The sequence below is a fragment of the Neophocaena asiaeorientalis genome, unplaced genomic scaffold (genome assembly GCF_003031525.2).
Source record: "Neophocaena asiaeorientalis asiaeorientalis breed wild unplaced genomic scaffold, Neophocaena_asiaeorientalis_V1.1 scaffold71, whole genome shotgun sequence".
Classification (NCBI taxonomy): Eukaryota; Metazoa; Chordata; class Mammalia; order Artiodactyla; family Phocoenidae; genus Neophocaena; species Neophocaena asiaeorientalis.
Window position 1 is genome coordinate 1,503,446 of NW_020175439.1, and position 19,756 is coordinate 1,523,201.

Below are 19,756 nucleotides of genomic sequence, written 5' to 3' on the forward strand. Positions count from 1 at the left end.
AAAAAAAAAAAAAAAATATATATATATATATAGGGCAGGGGTTGGCAAACTTTTTCTTCAAGTGCCAGATTGTAAATCCTTGAGACTTACAGACCATATGGCCTCTGTCATGTACAACTGTGCTGTTGTAGTGCAAAAGCTACAACAGACAATATATAAACAAATGACATGGCTGTTTTCTAATAAAATTTTGTTTACAAAAATAGGTAGCCAACTGTGGGTCATAGTTTGCTAACCCGATATAGAGCAGTTAAAAATCAAGTTTTTAAGGCAGTGCATAAATGCTTAAAATATTTTGAAAGCTTAAAACTACAGTTTATAGTTACCAAATTCTCCACAAATGGCAGGTTTTACTTAGTATTTAGGAGGGAAAATTCATCTTAAAAAAGAGATTTAATTGGGTGAGTAATGTAGTCAGTTTTTCTGTTCTGTTTTTGGAAAAGTCAAGTGACCCTAGATGTACCTGAAATATTTCTGTAAACCAAAATCCAAGGTCACTTCTGTGATCAGCAGTTATTCAGGCCATTAACATCTGCAGCTACAGCTTCATTTATAGCTTGGTCCAAAAATCTTCATAATGATGACCCTCTGTGTCATCAAAGAAGACTAAATTATGCATAGTATATTCTTTTAAATAAAAGTGATTTTATAATACTTTTAAAAAGCAATTAAAAGTCACCTTTAGCTAACTGTAAAAGTAATTTCACCTAGGACACCTCATCCCTCCATGATGTTACAGATGCTGCTACAGATGTGTTTAATTCCTTACAAGATGATCCAAGTGAAGTATCTTGGAGTTTATAGATTTTGAGATGAAAATTAAACATTACCATGACTTTAAAAAAATCTATTTGACTATTCATTTTGTGTACATGGATTGGCAGATATGCCTCATTAGTAAACAATATTTTTAAAATAATCATCTCTTTTAATGCTTAGACATAGGTAAATTGTGTTTTATTTTTTAGCTGAAAAAACAAGTCAGTGTTACAGTAATCTAGTAAAAATGAAACACTTGCAATTCTTTTTAGTGCCTATATACATACAAAAGTCCTAATTCACTGAAGTCAGTACAAGTGAGTGATCCTGGACTAACAAGTTTGATGGAACAAAAATGATCATGTCAACCATAGTTTAAAAATGACATTACAGAAGCCTAAAAAAATGTAATGATGTCAAAACATTTATAATTATTATATAAAGTGTATCTTTAAATCACATGCTGTCTTTCCTGTTAATAGAATATTCACTAACCCCTCCTCTTGAGGTAAAATTCCTCAATTCCTATTAGTAAAAGAGATCAGTAGGTCCTCTTCTTTAGGTTAAGAGGTCCTCCATTCCATATGCATATAATCACTGTAGGAATAATAAATAAAACTGTAATTAGTACCATCAATGGAAGGGTTATTAGCAAAAACTGATATATTTTAAAAAGGGACATTCAGTATAAATGCTAGGAACTATAGATGTGGTAGAAAACACTAACTTCAGAATCAGATCAAATTATGTTCAAATCTTGGCTTTGTAACCTTAGACAAGTAATTGCCCAGATATCTTTTTACTTACAGCTGCAACAATGTGACTCATATCTTGTCAGTTCCTTTTAAAAAATGTTTAGAATAGTTCTTTAAAAATTTATAGGGTGAAAAAAATTACAATTTCCTCCCTAAAACATTGGAGAGATACAAAGGGGAAGAAATAACATAAATAAATATGGCATTCAGATTTTCAACGTAAATTAAAAGTGCATCCACAAAATGAATGTTTCTTAACTGCACAAGTAATCAATCGTAATTCTGTTGTTAGGTAACAGGAGACTATAATATAGTAAGGCACCTTGGTAGTTAGTTCTTAGGCAAAGAGTCACTTGAGTGCATCACTGGCTTTCATAGTCAATCAAGAAAGTCTAAGTGCTTGTTGTGTATTGGTTTGTTATGATTTCAAATCCACTTGTTTATGACTTAAGTGAAGTTGTTTTGATCTACAGGTAAATTTGTTTACACTAAGGAAGCTGTGCCAGGATGATGTCATCAACATCTGCTGTTGTTGATAAGTATTCAGCAGCTCAGCCATTAAGGGGTGCCACTGGGGAGGATAATCAATACGAACATATGGAAGAGCAGCTATCAAGTGATGGACATTTAAACTTTAAATACCAACAATTTGTGAGGACTTACCGAGAGTGTTTAGTCTGGGCAAGGCTACTCTTTTGCTGACTTACATAGCTCTGTGATGATCTTGAGACACTTGCTCCTGCCATGGCCAGGCCACTCTTGGTCCTCAGCAGTGTTAAACTGTGCAGCAGTCTCAGGAAGAGAAGGGACATCTGTTCCTGCCTTGGCAAGGCTACTCCTGGTACGCAATGGTGTAAGTCATGTAATGGTCCCTGGAGTCATAACATTCGGAACAGCCCAGCTTGCTTACCGACACCGGTACTGTCACCCCCTAGCTACGTGCCCCAGCAGCAAGGGACCTACGCTAGCAGCTGATACCCAGCTTTTAGTTGGAAGGACTGACTCTACAGACAACCAATTCCTGGAAAGGTACACCTCAACTAAATTTGGACTTTCTTTCATCTCCTCTTTGCCTAGAACAATAGTGTAATCAATCTATTATTAGTTTGGAGTATGTTATTTCTTTATTAGCTAATTAACAGACATTATCCTGTATGGTATCGGCTTGCAAAATGTTATTTTTATAAATTATAATTCTCACAGTGAACTGCTGTTAAATAAGTTATTGGCAAAGAAAATCTCAGTCCCCGAGCACAATTTGCCTGGACAAAACAGCACTCTAAAGCAGGTGGTGGCAATCTACAGTCCACTGGCCAAATCCAACCAACATTCTGTTTTTGTAAATAAAGTTTTATTGGAACACAAACAGGCTACCATTTACATATTGTCTATAGGTGCTCTTAAGCTATAAGGAAGAGTTGGATAATTGTGACCACACAGTCCACAATTATTCACTACCTGGCTCTACAGAGAAAAAGTTTGCTGACCACTGTGCTAAAGCACTGCTACTCAAAGGTTTGGTTTGCATACCTGAATTGTCTGTTCCTGATCAGAAATGAGATAAGGAGATTATGTGAAAACAGAAACCAACTATGTTACCAAGTACAATGTTTACTTCAACTATTTTTTTGTTTTCATTGCTAGACTTTTTCAATAAAGGATTTATAGTCTGGTACAGGTTCCTTTTCTCACAGTGGATAGGTATAAACTATTCATTGATCAGGTACTTTCAGTACCACTACTGTAAGTATATAGGGGCAGGAGAAGGAACTACTCAAAGCTCACAAGGGACTACAGTGTCACTTAGAGATTTATTTTGGTACAGTGCTCTAGGTTTTTGAAGCATTAGGTGACAGCCTTGGCAACTAATTGAATGAGATTCAGAAAATGGTCCTTACACAGACATTTTCTTCCCTTTACTCCAAAAGTCTTCTCTGCTATAGATTTATGTTTCAACAAGGTGAAGGATGACAGTTAATAAGTCCCTCTATCCCATCTTTTCTTGGAAGCAGGAAAGATAAAAATATTTGCCCCCACCCTCAAAAATATTCAAGAAAATAAGTCAATAAAATATTTTGTCTATTTAGCCTCTTTAATTTACTGAGCAGATAGAAAACTATAATATTAAATTATAATTCTCTTGAAGTAGAAGAATTTGTAAAGCAAATCAATCCTCTGTAATTATTAGCAGTTCTTCCCCCGTACTTTAAGTCTCAATTTAAAATAAATCATGCATCAATTAAAGAATATGGAATAAAATCTACCACTAACTTTAACATGAAATTTCCTTGAGCAATATACAATTTCTAGAGGCGCCAAAGGTAATCCGACTCAAGCAGCTTTCTGAAAAATAAAATTATTCAGGGACAGATTTTTATTGCAAATATTTACTCAAAAACTACTATATACAGCAGAATTTTAATAGCCATTTTAAACATTTAACATTCAGTGAAACAAAATTTTAAGAATTCAAAGCACATTTTAAGAAGTAAAAATGTAGCATTTTAAATAAAAGTTTGTTAGTACGTCAAAGCAAACTACTGTTACTCATATTATTCATTTCTATATCTATTATTTTCTATATGATAAAAAACTGAAAAAATCAATTTAGCAGCCATCTTATGGATAAATTAGGCTAAATATCCCAAACCAATTTTTTACATCCTGCTTTAGGTCCCATTTGAATTTTCTATTTTACAATTACAGAAAAAGTCACTTAAACATGGCTGAATTCATGCCAGGACATGTTTTCAGTTTACTGCTTTACAATATCTACATTAATCCATACTTTGGTTTGGTTTCCAGACCATTTTTATGGGCCTATTTCTAAAGAAGATCATTAAAACAATATTAAGAGCATAATAGCTACAGGAGTTTCAACAGTGGGTTTCTACTTTATACAACTAGTACATCAAGGGATTTCTGCACAGCTTACACACTGACAAAAAGCACAAATATAAATTTTTATTTTAATAATTTCACTTTCACTGAAAGTTTAATTAAGGTAAGCTTACAGCCTGGCAGGCTAACACTTGTATGGAGGTACACAGATTCAAATATTCTGTTTACATGCTTCTGGCAGTCTGGAATGTAATATTATATCCAAAATTAAGTTTATGTTCATCCAAATTCTCATTAGATCAACGAATTTAGCATTCTAAACATGCTCCATTTACCAGTATCATACTCAAAATGAAACCTTCATTAACAAAGCCAATTGGCCATTATTTTAAATCAATTATTCCCAAAAGGTATGTGGTTTCCAAATCTCTTCCTTTAAGTTAATTGAAAAGGATGTACAGGTAATAAGGACTTTTAGTTTAGAACTGATGGAAATTTCAAAAGCTTTATTAATATAAATAATATTCTAATATTCAATTCATATTGACCACCAGGTTCCATAACCTCGAAAACTGCTAAATGAGACTTTTTCATTGCAAACTTAACTTTCATTAAAATCTTATTCATGTCTTAAAAACTTCTTGGAAATTCTTACTAATCATGCTATTAATGATGAATTGATTTAATAACCTAGGCTGAATATACAGGTAAAGTGTATGAATGACCTCCCTCACATTTTTCTGTCTCTGCACTCTGCAACAGCACCACTGAGCTCACCTGATAGCACTGTTCCAAATGCTCTTAACGTTGGTACACTAAAACTTAGAATGCCTAATTAATTTCAACTTCTTTCTTTTTCATCTGCCAGGTCTCCTGTTGTCTCTGTTGTGTTAAGGCTATTTTCTCCAGGAACGTCATCTGTTTGATCAGACACTACTTCATCAGTCTTGGCTGAAGGATCACCACTACCTTTCTGAAGAATCTCTGTGGCTTCAAACTCAAGCACTTCTGATGGAGTCAAAGGTTCCAAATGAATACTGCCTTGCTCACTAACATCAGAACTAACAGATTCAGGTTCATCTCTTTTTCTCAAAAACTGATCAATGCTAACATCACCAGATGTTAACTGCAAATCCTTAATATTCTTTGAAGAAAATCTAGCTTCATTGGCATTGCAATCTTCAATCTGATCACGTGCAATGAGGTTTTCTGAACTTTGGCACCTCTTCAACTCTGTTTCCTGACAAATGTGCTCTATTTGTTTTTCCTTTTCCACCTTATCTGCATCAATAATTGAATCATAACTGAAGATATTCTTTGAGCCAGTTTCCTGGTCTTCAAGACAGGTATCATTTTCTTTATCTGAACCTGATACACCTTCTTCACTTTTTGTTGTTGATGAGCCTTCGAATAAATGCACATCACATCCATTTTTTATTTCCTCTGAAGAAGCTTCATCTTGTTTACTGAAAAAATAAAGCTATTTATTATCTATTTCTTTATAATACAATGTATTTGAACACTATTAAAATAAAGACATTCTCTAAAAAAAAAAATAATAAAAGGCACACTTGCCCACCAAAAAAAAAAAGAAAATTGAGGTCCCTGGTCTTTGCCATGATGTTACAATTTAGGAGGTGGCCATGTTCTTGGGCAAAAGAGTGAGAAACTCCGTAGTCGCATATTAAAAGGAGTCCTGAGGAGTCTATTCACTGGTTTTGGTTCTGGTTATCATTATTTTTATCTGTTCATACCCTTGCTTATTTTTAGTTAAAATGTAAGTGTGCTTATTAATTCGTAAGAGTCATTTAAATAAGGAATGAATATATGTGGAAAAAACCCTATTTCTCTTTTATGATTTATATGTCCTCTTGGGCTATGCAAAATCAACTAAACATTCACAAACATTTTACTGATTTTTTAACAGCCTAATTTATGAAAACATAAACAAATGCCTAAAAAAATATGTAAATATAAAACATGCATACATATATGCTTATGTGTATACCTGTCTATGTGTTTACTCTTACTCCGGTGTATTAACAGAAACTATTTAGTGAATATAGTTCCCTATGCTATATAGTAGGACCTTGTTGTTTATCTATTTTATATATAGTAGGGTGTATATGTTAATCCCAAACTCCTAATTTATCCCTCCTCCACCCCCTTTCCCCTTTGGTAACCATAAGGTTTGTCTTCTATGTCTGTGAGTCTTAGAAACACGAGATTTCTAAGAGGCTCTCCAGTCCCTTATGTAGATTAACAATGCTTATTTTAATAAAAAGAAATTTAATGATTACATTTATATTAGTTCTTACATTAATCCACCTGGAATTTAGACTTTTTCCTAATGAACTGCCCAAATATCAAAGCAATGTTATCAGATAGTCATTTATTATTTACTAAATTATATTTAAAAGGCTGTTTCTCTGCTATTTATTTTGTTCTGATGTGTCTTTTGACTATTATAGGCCAATACCACACAGTTTTAACAATTAGAAATTAACATTGTACTTTATTATCTAATAGGTCAAATCACCTACATTCTACTACTCTTCTCCCTAATAGTTTGAAAAAGTAAGATAATTGTACAAGGATGCTCATTAAAGCAATGTTTAAAATAGTGAATACAGAAACAACCTAATATCTAACACAGCTGTGATTTTTTAAATTATGGTATTAATAAGTAGAAAAATATGAATCTTAAACACCACTAGTTTCCAAATCAAATCCAATTTGGATTTTCAACTAAATGCTCATTAACCATAAACTAATTTGGGAAATGACCTATCATGTAAGTTACTAATATATTATTTTCTATCTCAGTAAGTTTTTTTCTTCAAAATCTTCTAAATAGATGCTGCACTTTACTCATCTTGTTATTACTGTGAATTTTATCCATTCTATTTTGTAATCACATGTTACTGGTATACCGGAAACATTCTGAATTTTACACCAAGCTGCCTTAATTAATACTCTGATTAATTTCAATCATTCTTAGCTCATTTTCTTGGATCTTACAGGTCAATTACATCATCTGCAAAAAATTATATTTCCCTCATTTAAATTTGTAAAATTCTTATTTTTGTTCAGATCTTATTGAACTAACTGTAATTTACAGAAAATGTTAAAAAATATGGATGTGACTAGTCTGCTTTTTCTAAATCCTTATTTGAATTTTTGTTAACTTTTCCCAACCAAAATTCTAGGAAAAATGCTAGGTGAAGAAAGGGCTAGATAATTTTTCTTTTCTTTTCTTTTTTTATGTGGACTATTTTTAAAGTCTTTATTGAGTTTGTTACATTGCTTCTGTTCTATGTTTTGTTTTCTTGGCAGTGAGGCATGTAGGATCCTAGCTCCCCCACCAGGGATCAAACCCACACACCCCGACCCTGCATTGGAAGGTGAAGTCTCAACCACTGGGCCATCAAGGAAGTCCCAGAGCTAGGTAATTTTTCTAGTGAAGTCTAAGAAACATCTTCAAAAGGTCTTATTCCATAATTTTCTTTTTAGAGACAACAGATTAATTAATCTCATCAGGTTAACAAGCAGCCTACTATAAAACACACAGCATAAAGATAGAAATGGGGAAAATACTTAATCTAAAAGACAAAATCACCTTTAGCTGGAATAAAGTTCTAATTAGAATGTTGGATTTTCTTTTGCTAAAAAAAATTGTGAAATCTCATGTTCTGCAGTGTTCTACTCAAGCATTAAATTTTTATTTTTTTTAAAGTTCTCTTTATTATCAATTAGAAGGTCTTTAGGATTCCCTAGCATGTTTTTTTTTTTTAATTAATTAATTAATTTATTTTTGCTGTGTTGGGTCTTCGTTTCTGTGGGAGAGCTTTCTCTAATTGTGGCAAGCAGGGGCCACTCTTCATCGCGATGCGCGGGCCTCTCACTATCGCGGCCTCTTTTGTTGCAGAGCACAGGCTCCAGACGCGCAAGCTCAGTAGTTGTGGTTCACGGGCCCGGTTGCTCTGTGGCATGTGGGATCTTCCCAGACCAGGGCTCGAACCTGTGTCCCCTGCATCGGCAGGTGGACTCTCAACCACTGCGCCACCAGGGAAGCCCAAGCATTAAAATTTTAAAAACCAATACCTGAATTTTGAACCTTTAATGTTGAGATCCCACCAAAGAAGTAGCTTTACAGCTTTTTGAAAATACTTTAAAAATAAGATATTAAAATTAACTATTTGCAAGAATCGTCACCACCTTATAACCTGTAGCATCTTGTAACTATTTTCATTTAATAGAGGCAATTAAAATCTGTTAACATTTTACTTACTTGTAAGTACTTTAAAAAAATTTAACAACTTATAAAATGTATTCTACATGTTTAAGATTTCAAAACTAAGGATCTGTAGTATATTTCTGTTATATTAATATTTCAAAATTTTATTTTAATTAAAAGCTATTACTAAAAGGAACACCATATACAAAATTTAAATAGCCTTTTGCCAATTAACTGAAATATAACACAGCTCAAGTATCATTTTATATACATGAATTTCATGAGATTCAGTTTTTCCTTATATTTACCTTTCAGAATTTGATGTTTCTGTTTCTCCATCAGCCATATTAGGTCTTGCAAGTTCCTGAAATTATTAATAATAATTTTCTTTTATATTCAAAACTAAGCTTAAAGTAAACTACTTTTATTATACTAAACTTTCTAGATAAAAAGAACTTAAGTGTGCTACCTAGTATACTAAAGAAAGAGAAAAAAATTTTCTCAATTTCAAGTATGTATTAAAATAATTCTCATAAGTAAAAGCATGATTTCAAAAATTGCTTTTTAAAAAACTTGTAAGAATTTCAGTGTACCAAAACCTTCTGAATCAAGGACATGAAACAGTTATCCAGTTATAACAATACCTGCTTTCCTTAGATTCTTTCAAATGTGGGCCATAATTATAATTACTTGAATAGAAAACTAGTATAACACAGCTTGAATTTGAATGTGTCATCCACAGTATTTTATATACACATTAAATACAGGTACTTAGATAAAACATTTATGAAATTATGATTTTATATTTGGAGCCATGGTAACCCTTCCATTGTCAAACCAAGTAATATTAAACAATAGATAAATGAAATATTTTTGCTTATTTGAAATGTTTTTTGGTGAGGAAAGAATACACAAAAACCTCAGTAAGCCAGAGGCCAGCCTAACAGTTTATAACAAATTATTGAGCATATATGATGCATGAGGTAGTATGTTAAGAACTTTACATTCACTATCTCATCACTTAATCCTCATATTAGATATTATAAACTCCATTTATACAAATGAGAATAAAGACTGTGGGGGTTAAGTAGAAAACCAAAGGCAATACTACAGTAAGTGGTGAAGTTTCAAATCTAGGTCCAGTTCAGCCACAACAGTGATTGATTCAAATCTGTGAAAGTGATATGGTGTATTAATCACATACATGTAATATTTCCTCACGCTCCAAAAGCCCTGCTAAAACGAGGGCAAAGAAATAAAATATTTTCACTCATAAAGACCAAGAAAACATCAAAGCATACTAACTGTCAAAGAGATTTCAACAAATTTTTAGATGGATAGTGGCTGGAGGAATCGAAATTGACTTCACAGTGTGGAGGAAGTTACAACTAAATGTCTGAGCAGGGACTGCAAGGAAAAGAGAATCAGTTTTCCCAGAGAACATAAGAGATCTGGTATTTGGAGAAATTCAGTATACTATCCAGTACATAAAAGGTAAAAATGAAGCATACTGCTGCTGAGAAATCTAAATGCTCTTTCCCCAACTCACAATAGGTACCTATCCTTTCCTCTACCACTTAGGCCAAAGGTTAACTCTGTGAACTGGAGACAGTCTAGACTTGTGAACACCAGGAATGGCAAAGGGCAGGCATGAGGTACTGAAAGAAAACAGAAAAATTTAGTAGAGGTCCATAAACTGAAAAAAGGGACCCACATTTATCTCTCTGCCTGGCTCCCAGAATGCTAGCAGCCAGAGGAACCACTCTTCACCCCACCACCCACAGCTGGAATCTAGAAGATTCCTCTTTGGAGAAAATTATCAGCCTCAAAGACTTTGAGAGCATCCTCCCTACCAAAGAATCCGTCAGCTCAGCAACTGATTTTCCTATGTTGAAGTCTAAACAATTGCCATGCAGACTGTGCAGGCCGTATAGCACACCAATCCATGAGGCAACCTTCACAATATAATCCATGTCAGCAGTTCTCCAAGTGTGGTTCACAGACACATGGGGCCTCCAAGACACTTTCAGGAGGCATGTGAGGTTAAAATTCTTGGTACTAAAGCAGTGGCGAGTAAAAATGCTGGTATCTTAACTCAAATCAAGGCACTGACATAGAACCAAAACTGTACTAGCAGTCACTGTATTCTCCACCGGCATACACCAAGAGTAAAATTAATTTTATTAAATATCAATCACTGAGTGCATGTCTTTTTAATATTCTGTGTAATGAAATACCAAATATGCATAAAGCACTGCTATTGCACACTAAAAACACTTGGGTCTGTGACTGAGTTGCAAGCTGAACTTAGCCACATTTTTTTCATGGAACATGATTTTTATTTTAAAGAATAACTGTCAAACTATGAATATTTAGACTTGAGTATTTAGAAGACATTTTCTTCAAAACTTTCTTCTGACAAAGTGAGCATGTCACATCAAAGAAAACAACTGACAGTATTTGTTGCCAGTAATAAAATTCAAGGAAAAATTAAATTTTAGGATAACTTGTATCCACTATTCATGAGATTAATGCTAATATTAATGAATGTGATTACCTGATATTATATAATGAAACATGTCAACACTTAGAAGATCTACGTAACTTGTGAACCAATATATTCCAAATGACTAAATGCACATTGTTATAAAATCATGCATGGATAAAAGAGCCAATCAAAGTGTAAGCCAGACCAATAGATTTTAATGTAATAAGAGTACAAAAAGTTCAGTGATATGGAGTCAGATTCCACATTGCAACAAACCTTTTAAGAAAAAGTTCACTTGTCTACCTTTGATGTCATAAAAAAGAATAATCACAATTATCTGAAGAGATTAAAGTACTAGATCAGGCTGGGTATTTTTCTTATATTTCAACCAAAATAACATATCACAACAGATTGAATGGAGAAACATGAGGATCCAGTTTCCTTCTATTTAACTAGACATTAAAGAGATATGCAAAAGCGTACAACAATTTCATTCTTCTAACTAAATTTCTTTTGTTTTGACAAATAGTTATTTTTCAGAAAAATATTTGCCATTTTAAGTAACAGTATTGTAAACATTTCATACTTTTAATTTCTAGTACTGTAAACATCAATACATTTTGAGAGTACTAAGGGGTATATATAACAGGGTTGTACCCTGTGGAGTGCTGCAGTGCACAACCTGTATGGCTATGCAAGGCAGCCCTGTCCCTGTCCAAACACAGGGTTTTCGATAAACTTTTTAGCGCTTCACTTTTATGGACAGCCAAGGATCACCACACAACTGAAGACATTCTTTACATCAGACAGATCAAAATAAACAAGAGAATAAAGAAAGAGGCTAGGAGACATAAAAGACTTTGCTGGGAGCAAAATAAATATGTATAATATATTTAATATCCCTGGAAAGGTATGAAATGTTATGTCCATTAAACAAGAACAAAAAACTATGAAGACAAAACAACTGAAGATAAATAAAAAGAACAATTCAAAACTAAATATATGGCAACTAAAATAAGCAATTAAATTTAGAAAATCTTTTTTGAAAGGTTGAATGAAAGGACAAAAAGATGGAAGGCAAGGAAGAAAATGCTATACAATCAAAAGAGTTGATGCAGGAAGTAGTGTCAGATCAATAGAAGTTTCAAAAAAAAGAGAGAACAGAGAAAATAAAAGTGAAAATTTACCAAAGAAATAAAACAAGAAAATTTCCCCCAAACAGAAATATCCAAAATTACAAAGCCTTATCAAATTCCTACCATAACGAATGAAAAAAGGATGATGGGTGAACATATGAAATTTCAAAACACCTGAGATAGAGATAATCATTAAAGTTGCCAGAAAGAACAAAATAACATAAACACAAAGAAAGTGGACCAAAAATGGCATCAGACTTAACGAAAACAATACTTTCAAATATGCATAGGAAAAATGTTTTCTATGTACTTCAGCCAAACTATCATTAGAGTAAATACAGTTTTAAATTTACACTAAGTGAAAAAAGAATCAACCTTTCTGTGGAAGTTGTTAGAGGACATGTTTCATCAAAGTAAGGAGTAAAACAAGAAAAGAGGAACTCACAGTTCAGGAAACAGGATATCCAACACAAGAAAGTGGCAAAGTAAAATCCTGATACAACAAATTATGCATTAGGCTTAGACAGCAACTAGTTTAAACTAAATCAGATCGGAGAGAAGATCTCCAGGCCCTCCAACAATTTTTTTTTTGATGTGTGTGCACATTTAGAAAAAATACTTCCAAACATTAGACAACACATCACAACATTTTAAAAAACAGCATTAGGTGCACAGAAGACTAAACAAATCAGTAAAAATATATTTTTACCCAGAAAAGTAAAATGAAGTATAGGAAAGAAAATCATAGTACACTTCCTTCCTGGCTCAGTATACATAATGGTCTCACCAACTGTGATGTTAACTATGCTGACATCAGTGCTATGCCAAGCCACATAGAAACAAGAGATAAAATACACATAACATAAAATTTCCCATCTTAACCGTTTTTAAATGTATAGTTCACTGGTATTAAATACATTCACATTGTTATGCAATCATTACTACCATCCATCCCCATAACTTTTTTCATCTTGTAAAACTGAAACTCTATACCCATTAAACAATAGCTTCTTATTCTCCCCTCCCCACAGCCTCTGGCAACCACCACTATACTCTCTCTTTTATTTTTTTTAAGTACCTCATACAAATGAAATCACATAATATCTGTCTTCTTGTGACTGGCTTATTACACTAGCAAAATGTCCTCAAAATTGATCCATATTGCAGAATCCCCTTCCTTCTTATGGCTGAATATTGCATGGTATGCATATACCACATTTTTCTTATTCTTTCATCTATTGATGGACACTTGGTTTACTTCCATGTTTTAGCTATTGTGAATAATGCTGCTATGAAAATAGGAGTACAAATATCTCTTCAACTCTTTGCTTTCAAGTCTTTGGGGTACAGTATACCCAAAAGAGGAATTGCTGGATCATATAATTTTTTTGAGGAACTGCCATAGTGCTTTCCACAATGGCTGTACCATTTTACATTACCAGCAACAGTGTACAAAGCTTCAATTTCTCCACATCAGCATCAACACCTGTCTTCTGGTTTTGGAGTTTTTTGTGGTTTTGTGTGTGTGTGTGTTTTTATGTGTCTGTGGGTTTTTCGGTTTTTGTTTGTTTTAACAGTAGCCATCCTAATGGGTGTGAGGTGGTATCTCACTGATTTGCATTTCTCTAATATTAGTGATGTTGCACATCTATGGGTTTATTGGCCATTTGTATATCTTCTTTGGAGAAATGCCTGTTCAAGTCCTTTATGCATTTTTGAATTGGGTTGTTTATGTTGTTATTGAGTTTAATGAGTTCTCTATATATCCTGGATATTAATTCCTTATCAGATATATGACTTGCAAATATTTCCTCCCATTCTATGGGTTGCCTTTTTATTCACTGTATATTTGATGCACAAAATTATTAATTTGTACAATTTTTTTCTTTCATTACCTGTGCCTTTGGTGTAATAACCAAAAAATCACTACCAATTTCAATGTCATGAAGTTTTTGTCCTTTGTTTTATTCTAAGAACTTTATTATTTTAGGTCTTACATTTAAGTCCCTTAACAATTTTGAGTCAATGTTTGTATATAGTGCTGGGTAAGAGTACAACTTAATTCTTTTGCATATGGATATCCAGTTTTCCCAGCATCATTTATTAAAAAGACTGTCCTTTTCCCATTGGTCTTGGCACCCCCATAAAAATTATTTGACCATATATACAAAGGTTTATTTCTGGGCTCTCTATTCTATTCCTTTGGTCTATAGGTCTGTCTTTATCCCAATACCACACTTCTGTTTACTGCAGCTTTGTCATAAATTTTAAAAACAGGACGTTTGAGTGCTGCAGTTTTTTTTCTTCTTTTTCAAAGTTGTTTTGGCTATTTGAAGTCTCTTGAGCTTCCATATAAATTTTAGGATGAGTTTTTCTATTTCTGCAAAAAATATCTTTGGGATTTTTGCAGGGATTGCAATAAATCTGTAGATTGTTTTGGGTACTATTGGCATTTTAACAATATTAAGTCTTCCAATCCATGAACATGGGTTGTCTTTCCATTTTTTTTTTTGTCTTCTCAAATCTCTTTCAGTAAAGTTTTATAGTTTCTTTGTAGAAGTCTTTTACCTCTTTAAGTACATTCCTAAGTATTTTATTCTTTTTTATGCTATTAAAGTTGTATTGTTTTGTAATTTTCTTTTCAGATTGTTCATTACTTGTGTATAGAAATACAACTGATTTTTGTGTGCTGACTTTGTGTCCTGCCATTTACTTTGCTGAGTTAATGTAAGTTCTAATAGGGTTTTGTATGAAATCTTTAGGGTTTTCTATATATAAAATGGTATCATCTGCTAACAGAGATAATTTTACTGCTTTTCCAATTTAGATGCCTTTTATTTCTTTTTCTTGACTAATTGCTCTGGCTAAAACTTCCAGTACTATGTTGAAAAGAAGTGGTTAAAGTGGACATCTTGCTTTGTTCTTAATCTTAGAGGAAAATTTTTAGTCTTTTACCATTGAGTATGATGTTTGCTGTGGGTTTTTCTTATATGGCTTTATTATGTTGAAGCAGTTTCCTTCTGTTTCTAGGTTGTTGAGCATTTTTAACATGCAAGGGTGCTGAATTTTGTCAAACACCATATCTGCATCAATTGAGGTGATAATGTGGTTTTTCTTGCTTGCTTTCATTGAGGTGGCTTATTACATTTATCAATTTTCATATATTGAACCATCCTTGCATTCCAGGAGTGAATCCCATTTGTTCATGGTATATAATCCTTTTAATATATTGCTTAATTCTGTTTGCTAGTATTTTGTTGAGGATACTTGCATCAATGTTCACAAGGGATATTTATCTGTAGTTTTCTTTTCTTGTATTGTCTTTGTCTGGCTTTGGTATCAGGGTAATGCTGGCCTCACAGAATGAGTTTAGAAATATTTCTTCCTCTTCAACTTTCGAAAAGTTTGAAAGAAGTGGTATTAGTTCTTATTTAGGTGTTTGTTAGAATTCACTAAAGAAGTCGTCAGGTCAAGGGGTTTTCTTTGTTAAGAGATTTTTGATTACTCATTCAATCTCCTTACTAGTTATGGATCTACTCAGATTTTCTATTTCTTCATGATTTAGTCTTGCTAGGTTTTGAGTTTCTAGCAATTTGTCCATTTCATGTAGGTTATCCAATTTGTTGACACAGAGTTCATAGCACTCTCTTAAGATCATTTTTATTTCTATAGAAATGGTACTAATGTACCCACTTTCATTTCTGATTTTAGTAATTTAAGTCTTCTCTCTTTTTAAGTATTTCTGGCTAAAGGTTTATCAATTTTGTTGACCTTAGCAATGAACCAACTTTTCTCTATTGCTTTCTATTCTCTGTTTCATTTATTCCTGTGCTAATTTTACTTCTTTCCTTCTGCCAGCTTTGGATTTAGTTTCTCCTTCTTTTTCTAGTTCCTTAAGTTATACAGTTAGGTTGCTGCTTTGAGATCTCTCATTTTTTAATATAAGGATTTACAGCCATATATTTCCATTTTAGCATCACTTTCACTGCATTTTAGAAGTTTTGGCATGTTGTATTTTTCTTTTCATTCTTATCTAAGTATTTTCTAATTTCCCTTGTGATTTCTTCTTTGATCCATTGGTTGTTTTAAAGTGTATTGTTTAATTTCTAAAATCTGGTGAATTTTTCATTTTTCCTTTTATTATTTATTTCTAGTTTAATCCTGTGATCAGAGAAGATACTTTGTATGACATCTATCTTTTAAAATCCACTGAGATTTAATTTGTGGCTTACTACATGGTATATCCTGGAAAATATCCCATGTGTGCTTGAGAAGAACGTGTATTCTGTTGTTGCTGGGTAGAGTGTTCTGTGTATGTCTGCAAATCTAGTAGGTTTATTAAGTCTTCTACTTCCTTACTTATATCTAATTATTCTATCAATTATTGTGAGTAGAGTACTGAAGTCCCAACTATTACTGTAGAATTGTTTATTTTTCCCTTCAACCCCGTGAGTTCTTGCTTCATATAAATTGGCAGTCTGTCAGTAGGTGTGTAAATATTCATAATTGTTATATATTCTTGCTGTAGTAAACTTTTTATTAATATATAATGTCCTTCTTTTTCTCTTGTAAGCTTTTTTGATTGAAAGTCTATTTTGTCTGATATTAGTAAAGCCATCCATACTCTCTTTTGGTTACTATTTGCACGGATTATCTTTTTCATCCTTTCACTTTCAGCTTGTGTCTTTGAATTTCAAGTGAGTCTCTTGTATACAGCATGTAGTTGGATCATGTATTTTTTTTATCCATTCAGCCAACCTCTATCCTTTGATTGGAAAGTTTAATACATTAACATTTAGATTAATTACTGATAAGGAGGGACTTATTTTGTCATTGGGCTATTTGTTTTCTATGTATCTTATTACTTTTTTTGGCTCTCATTTCCTTCATTACTGACTTCTTCTCTGTTTAGTTGATTTTTTTGTAGTGAAATGTTTAAAATATTTTCTCATTTCCCCTTGTATATATTCTATATCTATTTTCTTTATGGTTACTTTGAGGATTACATGTAATATCCTAAAGTTATAACCCTCTAATCTGAATTTATACCAGCTAATTTCAATAACATACCAAAACTCTGTTCCTTTATAGTTCCATCCCCATTCCTTTTGGTTGCTGATGTCAGAAAATTACATCTTTATTCATTGTATACCTAGATATAAACTAAATGCATTAGTCACCTAAATTATGCAGGAAACAAAATTAGAAGTTATAAACCAAAGTTAGAGAAATACTAAATTTTACACTAAAAAATTCTTTTTACTTTAAATACATTCATCTCTTAAATCATGTAGAAAACAAAAAGTACAGCTACAAATCACTGTTACAAAATACTAGCTTTTATAATTTCCCATGCACTTACCTTTATTGAGATCTTTATTTTGCCACAGAGCTTTGAGTTGTCATGTACTGTCCTTTCATTTCACCGTGCAGGACTCCCTTGAGCACTTCTGGCAGGGCCGATCTAGTGGTCAAGAACTCTCTCAGTTTTGTTTACGTGAGAATGTCTTAATTTCTAACTTTTGAGTGACAGAATTGCTGGATAGAGGATTCTTGAGGTTTTCTTTTTAGCACTTTGAATATACCGACCCACTGCCTGTTGGCTTCCAAAGTTCCTGATGAGAAGTCTGTGGATAATTTTATTGAGAATCCCTTGTATGTGATGATTCAATTCTCTTTGCTGCTTTCAAGATTCTCCTTACCTTCTGGAAGTTTAATTATAACGTGTCTTAGTGTGGGTCTCTTTGAGTTCATCTTACTTGGACTCCATTGTGCTTTCTGAATGTTTACATTCATGTATTTCATCAAATTTTGGAAGTCTGCAGTCATTATTTCTTCAAATATTCTCTCTTTTCCTTCTGGGACTCTCATGATGCAAATGTTGGACTACTTAATGGTGTCCTAAAGCTCCCTTAGGTTCTGTTCACTTTTCTTCAATCTGTTTTCTTTCTGTTCCTCAAACTCAATAATTTCTATTGTCTTATCTTTAAGTTGGCCGATTCTTTCTTCTGTCTGCTCAACTCTGTCTTTGAATCCCTCTAGTGAATTTTTCATCTTCAGTTATTGCACTTTTCATCTCCAGAATTTCTTTTTGGTTTCTTTTAGGTTTTCTATCCCTTTATTTATATTTCCACTTTGTTCACATACTGTTTTCTTGACTTTCTCCACACATTCCTTTTGTTCTCTGGGCATCCTTAAGACAGTTGTTTTAAATTCTTTGTCTAGTATATCTGCCATTATGTCTTTTTCAGGAAAAGTTTCTGTTGATATTTTTTTGTTTTGAATGGGCCATACTTGCCTGTCTCTTTGTATACCTTGTGATTTTTTGTTGAACACTGGACAGTTGAGTCTAATAATGTAGTAGCTCTGGGAATCAGATTCTTCCCCTTGCCCAGCATTTGCCTGTTTTATTTTTATTTTTAATTTTTATTGTTGTAGGCTGTCTCTGTTCCCAAATCACCCTGAGGTGTAAACTTAAGGTCTTTGTATGTCTTTTCTGAGCCTCTCCCTGGGCATATGCAATCTCTTTCTAATTTTACCCACATACACAGTTGTTTCTGAATGTCCTAGTCTTTAACATCTGACTCCTGAAAGGGGGAAAAGTGAAAAATGAAGGGAGAAAAAGGGCTGTCCACTTAAATTCCTTGGAAGTCACTTCAGCTGGAGGGGAAGGGGCTTGCAACAATGGGGGAGAGGTGCAACAGTAATGTGCCCACTTCTTTGTCTGCAACTCCTTGATAAGAAGCAGCAATCAGATTCCCAGTATCTGGAGGACAAGGTCTTTTTTGCCCCCTCTGGCTCCCATAAGTTATGTGCAAGCTGCTCCAGGAACATGTGCATGGCTGCCTGCCATATGGCTGCTACAGTGCTAAGGGCTTAAATTGATGGAAATTAACTGCAATTCACTCTCCAAGTCTTCGCCTGGAAGTTGCAAGCCTTCAACAGACTTTAGAGCTTCAAAATAGTTATATCAGATAGATTCAATCTGTGCAATTGCTGCCTAGGTGGGGAGCCAGATTCCTGGTACTTCCTACTGTGCCATCTTCCCACAACTCTCCTCTCTGTATACTTTTTAAAGTTTTTTCCCCCAGAACATTAAAGTAGTTGAAAAATATTGAAAAGTAGATATATTAAACTCACAATAGTAGTTGAAGTTTAAACATTTTATGCCTACCAAAACCAGAATTTATTATCATTTTACTTTTCTGGCTTTAGTGGAAGCAAGCACATCAATAACATTTTCAAAGTCTAATTCTTTTCTTATCTTGTTTCGAATAAGTAAATTGCCATGCTTGGCAATTTCTCTTGACCAAGTGACAATTCTAAATAATTTAAAATTAACTTCAGCTTACTGAAACTTATTTTGCAGGATGCTACTGTGGCTGGTATTGTTTTAAAATTTTGAACACCACTTTGTTAATCAGTTTTAGAAGGCCCAAATATAAGGCTTACATTATATCACAATTTATTAATATTGTATGCTGCTTTAAACAATTCCACATGAAATTTCTATAGAATTTAAATTGTCAAAATATTTAAG

General features: G+C 33.2%; 1 protein-coding gene across 4 annotated transcripts in view; it reads right to left on the minus strand.

The window, feature by feature from the left end:
• ZNF280D (zinc finger protein 280D) overlaps nucleotides 1-19,756 on the minus strand; it is a 116,044-nt gene that overhangs the window by 1,923 nt on the left and 94,365 nt on the right. For 3 of the 4 annotated variants that reach the window (XM_024767770.1, XM_024767771.1, XM_024767769.1), the window contains 2 exons: nucleotides 8,901-8,956; nucleotides 3,867-5,821 (listed from right to left, as the gene is read on the minus strand). In XM_024767770.1, coding sequence (XP_024623538.1) covers nucleotides 5,197-5,821; nucleotides 8,901-8,956 — 681 coding nt within the window. In that variant the 3' untranslated portion in view covers nucleotides 3,867-5,196. The other variant, XR_003006259.1, reaches the window with a different exon arrangement.